Source organism: Scylla paramamosain, chromosome 8, assembly GCF_035594125.1.
Source record: "Scylla paramamosain isolate STU-SP2022 chromosome 8, ASM3559412v1, whole genome shotgun sequence".
In the NCBI taxonomy this organism is placed as follows: domain Eukaryota; kingdom Metazoa; phylum Arthropoda; class Malacostraca; order Decapoda; family Portunidae; genus Scylla; species Scylla paramamosain.
Genome location: NC_087158.1, coordinates 27,754,540 through 27,762,039, shown reverse-complemented (window position 1 = coordinate 27,762,039; position 7,500 = coordinate 27,754,540). Strand labels below are relative to the sequence as shown.

The following is a 7,500-nucleotide window of genomic DNA, read 5'->3' as shown; positions in this document are numbered from 1 at the left end:
GCGGCGCTGCCAAGAGGAGTGAGGTGAGGTTGATAAGAAAGCGAGTTGAAAGCTGACAAGGAGAAAAAAAAAAAAAGAAAAGGAAAAGAAAAAAAAAAGGCAGAGTAGCGAGTGAGGAGTGGAAGAAAGATTAAGATCGCCCATATTACCATTTAAATCGTAAACTTTAAGTAGCGGTGAGTTGACAGGGGCACAGGCTGACCTTAAACCCACCTCGAACCGCCCCCAAAAAATCTCTCTCCCCTCAAGGCACCGCTTCTCTGCCCCCTCCTCCCTCAACTCTCCCACGTCCCCCTTCCCCCCGCCTCCCTTTTCCCCGTCCCTATCCCCCCCCCCTCACCGCGCCGTATACACCACCCTCGCAGCGGTAGTGGTAATTAACGTAGTTTGAGTAAGTTAGGAAACACACCGCCCTCTGTCTGATGCCCCTCCCAGGCTGTCTTCTCCTCCTCCTCCTCCTCCTCCTTCCCTTCCTCCTCCTGCTCCTCTGTCTTGGTGTCCACAGCGTCGTGTAGCCCCGCGGGTCCTGTGTCGCAACCTTGGGAAATAAATAGCTGTCGGGCAATTAGACTTTGTACCAATTACCGCCCTTGTTTTGTACTTAACTATTTCATTTTGTTATTCATCTTGTGTTGTTTTAGTTCTCCGGGGTGTGACGTGGAGGAGCAGCAGCGGAGGAGAGGAACGGGGAGAGAAAGAGTTGTGGAGGGAAGGAATGGAAGGGATGGAGGAAGGAAGGGTTGGTCTTTTCTTCTCTAGTTGAATATTCCAAGGCAGTGCACAATTCCGGCGGTGTTTTGGTCTGTCAGTTGATCCTCAGCGAGCGTCTCCAGTGGATTGTGAAGACTCCATTGCCTCTGATTGATATTCCGCGGCGGCCTTAGCTTACCTCCGCCACTATCCTCAGTTCCTCTGGCGGCTCGCTCCCCTTATTGGGCAGCATACTAAAAACACGCATCGCTTACCATTTAATATTCTATAGATACCCTTGTTTACACCGGTTCCCAAGCCAGGATGCACAGGCGCCCCCGGACACTTCAGGGTATGCTTGCCGTCACCCGTCGCCCTCTGCCCCGACCCTCCTATCACTCACCACTGACAAACAACACTGATGCTAGACGCAATATTGAGGCTGCCCTTCCACACTGGCAGCCTCTCACTAATACTGACAGTCGTTCTACTAATGAGTCTGTTCTTCAATACTTATGGTCGCTTACTAACGTTGACAGTCTCTCACTTGTACTGACAGTCCTAATACTACATCAGGCCTTTACTTTGGATCTTTTTTGACCTTTTCTTTCGTTGGCCTTTTTTTTTTAACTCTTTTTGTTGCCCAAGGCCGGTGCACCTCTTACGTAAAAAGAAAAATCACTGACAGTCTCTCACCAATACTGACAGTCGTCCTGATACTAAGTCTGTCCTTTACCAACACTGCCAGTCTCACCAAGAACACTGACAGTCTCACCAACACTTATGTACAGCTGTCCCGTCTTTCTAATACTCTCCCTCATTAAGATTTACACTCTCTCCCTCATCACAGCATCACTAACTCCTTTCTATGCCTTCCATCAACACCTACAGCCACTTCACTGCAACATTACTAACACCTCTGTCCTTCACTAACACCTGCAGTTCTCTTCTTGTCTTTCTTCAGTACCTACAGTTCCTCCTTCATGACAGTGCCACTAACACCCTTCTGTCCCTTCACCAGTACCCGCAGTTTTCCCTTAGTCACAGTATCAGTATCACTAACACTCTTGTATTCTTTTACCAGTACCTACAGTCAGTTCTTCACCACAATATTACTGAAGGTCTAGAATTCCAATCTCTCACCAACACAAACACTCCCTGCCTCACCACACCATCACACCTCTCTCTTTCCTCACCAGCACCTACAGTCAATCCTCCACTCTGGAATTCCCATGTCTTACCATTATAATCATTGCCTCCCTCAGCACAGCGTCACTAACATGCCTCTCTTCCCTCCCTCAGGTGCAGCACTACATCCTGGTGGTACAGGCGCAGGACACCGGCCGCCCCTCCCTCTCCTCCACCGTCACCGTCTACTTCAACGTGCAGGACCTGAACGACAACGCGCCCATCTTCGACCCCATGAGTTACTCCGACGAGGTCTTTGAGAACATCACCGTGGGCTCCTCCGTGCTCTCCGTCTCGGCCACTGACCAGGACTCCGGTAAGTGCACGTCAGGTCTCCACTCCCTCACAGGCGACGTTAAATCATTTTGACTCAAGTCTTACCTTTGAGGATACACCTAATTATAGTTTGCGATTTTTTTGAGAAGGGGATGAAAACTTGTTCTGATCCAGCTGGGTTACGTCAGCCTGACCTTACCCGTCGCGGCGGAAACTTAAATAATAACAATAAGATTTCCTTTCTGGTTTGCAACGGAACCTCTGGAAAGAAATTTTTTTTTCCACCTCATAGTTTATGAAGTGTTTTAGGACAGTTAGGTTGCTTTCACTTGTCACATTACGTAAGGCGTGGTCATAATGGAGGCGTTATGTAGGTCAGCTCACAGACACACTCATGGCCCGCCTGCTGACTCATCGGCGGTAATATATTACACTCACAATGGCGGCGAGGCGAGCCAAGGCTTTGATCTTCGTTAAGCGCCGCTACTCCTCTTCATTCACGCTTTTCCTGGACCTCCACGCCACTTCCTCCGCGCGTGTCGCTTTCCACCACGAGATCAAATGAACCTTAATTACACCTCTGCTCGCGCGTTCCTTGTAAATGTAAAGCAGTCATATATTTCCCCAGCCAGGTTGTCACGTTTCCCTGTCGTCGCTCCCCTTGTCTCCCCTTTGTGCCCAAGTCTCCTACTGCTCCATGTCGCTCCCCCTCCACCCACCGCACACACATTCCAGTTTCCCTGCCACTCACGCCTCACTGTCTGTTCCTCACACGTTACATTGTCGTCGTTTTACTCACGCCCTTTGTCACCCTCCTCGTGCACCTTTTACACCTTCCTGTCATCCCCTACTCTCGTACTCCGCCGCCCTTTCAATCACGCCCCTGTTTTGTCTCACTTTCACCTTCGCCTGGTTTTGGTTCGTATTCCAAAATGCTTTGCTCTTAGCACAACTATTTCCAAACGCCACAGGGAAATGATTAGTCAGGTTTTCATGTGTGTTTCTCGAGTCAATAATGTAGAAATCTTGTTAATCTGTTACTAGAACCTCAGCTAAATAGACCCAATTGAAAGTAGTCAAGGTGCTGGCAGGAGTGTTTCAAAATATGATCTTTTTCTCCTCTCATTCATTCCCTCGTCTTCCCCGGCAGGCCTCAACGGGCGGCTCGAGTACACCATCTCTGGTGGTGACGAGAAGGACCAGTTCAGCATCAGCCCCAACGGCACCATCACCACCAAGGCGCCGCTGGATCGCGAGGACCAGAGCTTCTACAACCTGGTGGTGCGAGCCTCCGATATGGCAATGCCGCCCCTCGCCCGCCTCTCCTCCACCGTGCAGGTCTGTAGATTCTTAGTTCCTGTAGTGTCTTTTTTTTTTTCCTTCTTCCTCTTTTCTTTTCTCATACCCGAGTGATGGAGGTTGTTGTTTGTCGATTGTTCGTGTGTTTTCTACGCGAGTTAATCTCTGTTGTGTTAGGTCAGTGTTTGTTTCTCTTTACTTTTATCTCTTCCTTCTCCTCCTCCTCCTCCTCGTCCTGTCCCTCTGTCCCTTGTCTTCCATGTTTTATTTTGTTTTATTGTATATATCTATCTTCCCTTTCTTCCTCCTCCTCCTCCTCCTCCTCGTGTGTGTGTGTGTGTGTGTGTGTGTGTGTGTGTGTATACAGGTGTCCTCCGCGTCTCTGTGTCACCGGCAATCTACACACTTCACAAGGGACAAGTCAGTACAGTGGACGGTAAGAAAGACGTAATAAATGCGACACTTTGAGGAGACACAGGCGGATAAGCAGATGCAGATTGAAAGGCAAGAACCTCAAGACTTCCTCGTAGATATCAGATAGACAGACGAACACACAGACAGCCGGAGTGACTGACAGGCCGCGCTGGGGTGAAGCCTAAGACGGTGGAGATCAGAAGGTCACTCCTCAAACTCCCCATTCGTCCTCCCCCTCCTCCTCCTCCTCCTCCCCACTCCTCCACTCCCTTCCTGTCTTCTTCATATTCTTTCCTTTTGCTCTTCGTCTTTCCTCTTTCCTGAAATAGTGACCTGTTCTTCCTCCCTCCCTCTTTCTCATTCCTTCACCTTCCGTCTTTCATCCTTCTTCCCGTTCCTCCCACTCCACTCCACTCCTTCATTCCTTTTCTTCCTTTCTGCTTTCCTTCCTCTCATTCCGTCACTCCCCATCTCCCCTCCGTCGTGAGATAAGATAAGGGTAGCTGTGTGTCTTCCCGTTTTCCACTGAAGAAGAGTAAGGTAGTTGTTAGGAAGTATAAGTCGAGTAAGAAATTGTCTTTAGGAAAGTTTTAATAAGAAAATGTGTGTGTGAAGTTAGTGGGTATTTAATTATTTCCAGTCCTTTCCTTTCTTTCATCTGCCGCGTCCCCTGCCTCTCTTATCTCCTTCCCTCCCCTCCTCACCACTCCCCTCTCCACCACCACGCCGCGAATCAATCAACACGACCGCCGCAGCAACGACTACAGAACACCGTGAAATCCTGGCCCCGGCTCGCCCGTCTCCACTAATCAAACGGCGCGAAAACTATACACCTGACGGATGACTGCCAGACGCCTCCTGTCCTCGCCCGCCCGAACCCTCGCCGCACGTAAGGGTGGAGCTCCTCACCCTTCCTGCAGCGGTCGCCGTCCTTGCCGCTGCCAGGTTTTTTGGCCGCCTCTTTGCAAAGGACGAAGCCAATTACGGCCCGATGTACACGGCTGTAGTGAATTACGAAAAAAAAGGACTGCGTTGCGTTCCTCTCCCTCTTGTGTTTTGAGGATCACTGAGGAGGGAGGGAGGGAGGTTGACAAGGGAGAGGTTGTGTCGTCACGGTGCTCCCCTCCTCCACTCCCCATCTCCCCATCTCCTCTTCCTCTCCTCCCCTCCTCCCCCGCCACTGTGCAGGACTCCTCTGTAAGTTACGGCCCTAAGACCCGCCCTGTCCACACCTCCGCGCCGCAAAAACACACGCCCCGCACATCACGCTGGTAACGAAGATATAAAAGGATTCTCGTTGACAAAAATGGACAAAAAAAAATTATCTGCAAGCATGAGTCTCCGGCGCGAGGTGTGCTGTGTGTGTGTGTGTGTGTAGTGCAGTGATTTATGAGAGAGCTGCTGTTGGGATTCGTCTACTTATTGGTGTAATTATATCTTGCTACAATGCAAAGAAAACGGAGAATGGAGAAAATGCTTAAATGTGTGTTAGGTTTTTAATGAACGTGGCCTCTCTCTCTCTCTCTCTCTCTCTCTCTCTCTCTCTCTCTCTCTCTCTCTCTGTCTCTCTCTCTCTCTCTCTCGTCGCAGCCTCAGGTCTCCGGCACGAGCAGCAAACACGCGCGGGACACGAGCAGAGAGAAGTAATGTCAAGCCAAGTTTGCGTTTGTTACACAAGTTACACCGCCGACAAAAACGCCTCGCAATGAGTTGATCCACACTTTTTGTTCCTCCCTCGTGTGGTGGCGGCGCTCTCTCTCTCTCTCTCTCTCTCTCTCTCTCTCTCTCTCTCTCTCTCTCTCTCTCTCTCTCTCTCTCTCTCTCACTGCCGCCCTTCAGAACCACGTGGCCTGAACTCCTCTCCTCACACACACACACACACACACACACACACTGGCAAGGGATATAACCTCCGTGTTTTAATCTTATGTTCCACTAAAGTCAGGATCATCGGCTTTTCTTGAAGTTTTCCTTTTCACACTCCACTCTGCAAGGGAGGAAGGAAAGGAGGTGAGAATGAAGGAAGGAAGGAAGGAGGGAAGGAGGGAAGGAAGGAAGGGGGAAGGCTTTTCGGCTCAGTGGTTCGAGTTGTCATGAACCAGATTCTTCCTTTTCTTTCTTTCTTCTTGAGTCACAAAGCAGTTCATCCACGAGCCACGATTCCATCTCTCTCTCTCTCTCTCTCTCTCTCTCTCTCTCTCTCTCTCTCTCTCTCTCTCTCTCTCTCTCTCTCTCTCTCTCTCTCTCTCTCTCTCTCTCTCTCTCTCTCTCACCTCGTAGCTCTCAATCTTCCCAGTCTTTCCAGTCCCTCACCCGCTCGTCTCTCCCTCTCTCATCTCCACTCCTTCACCTCGCCCTAACCCCCGCCACCTCCTGACCTCCGCTGCTCACGATCAGCCCCCGGTCCTGTTCTGAGAGGAATGCTGGAGAGAGGAATGACATGACGGAGAGAATAATGCAAATACAAATCACACATGCATCTTTGTCCATGCGGATTGGATCTGTATATAAAAGAAAGTTGTGTAAAGTGGCATTCATTCCCCGTATGTGTGTGTGGATACCCGTGTGAGTGGATACCTGAGTGTCTGACAGGTAACGGTGGATGTGATTTTGCGTTTAAACTGTACATATTTGTCTTGCGTGAGTGTGGGTGATTGTCTCTTCATGCTTCCCTCTTACGGTGTCGTTGGCTGAGGTTGGTGTGCAGGGAGTCAGATCGGGTTAACTGCCACATTTGTTCCCAGTGTTTTCCGCTTTTTCTCACTCTCAAGTCCTCTGATCTGCCAGGAATCTACCAGGTGTCAATTCTTTCTTTCTTTCTTTCTTTTTTTTTTTTTTTAGGTCGTCAGCAGACCAGAGAGCTAAAGATTGAGGGAAAACGCCAAACACATTAGGAGTGAATGTGAAACGTTACTCGACTATTGACCGTGACTACACATGCGAGCACTTTGCTGTTCTACTCATTAGTGCAAGTCGGGCCTCATTACAACTCGTGCTCAGGTCTCTGTGAAGTTAATGTAGTTAATGTTTCGTTACGCGTCTTGAATCTACGTAACATTTCACACACATGAAACTTGAAGAAAACCAGGCGAGTTCTTTGACTATCAGTTGTTAACCTTTCTCTATTGTCATTGTCATTGTATCAGGGAAAACGTCAAACATTAAGAGAGGGTGTGGTATGTTACTCAACTATTGACCGTGACTCCACGTACAATTACATGCATTACTGTTTCACTCATTAGTGCAAGTCTGATCCGTCGTGCCTCATCACCACTCATGCGCGGGTCTGTATGGAGTGAAGGTTTCGATACGCGCCTTGAATCGACATAAAGATTCCAAACACATGAAATTTCCTTAAGACAACACTCATTTGAAGGAAAGCTTTGCAAGTTTTTTTGACTATCAATCGTTAAGCTCTTTCTTCAAGACTATTATTGTCTCAGAGGACTTATTTATGATTGAGAGAAAATGCAAAATACTTATGAGTGAGTGCGCCTTGAAACTACATAACATTTCCAACCATATGAAACTCCAAAGACGACACTCATGTGAAGAGAATCAAGCGAGTTCCTTGACCTTTTCTGGCAAGCTTTGTTACGTAAGGAGACTCTCACCATGGTAACTCTCCTCCGC

General features: G+C 48.9%; 1 protein-coding gene across 1 annotated transcript in view; it reads left to right on the top strand.

Annotated features, from left to right (window-relative positions):
* LOC135103085 (cadherin-related tumor suppressor-like) overlaps positions 1-7,500 on the top strand; it is a 76,702-nt gene that overhangs the window by 25,651 nt on the left and 43,551 nt on the right. Inside the window, 2 exon segments of the mRNA XM_064009069.1 lie at positions 1,993-2,194; positions 3,305-3,492. Coding sequence (XP_063865139.1) covers positions 1,993-2,194; positions 3,305-3,492 — 390 coding nt within the window.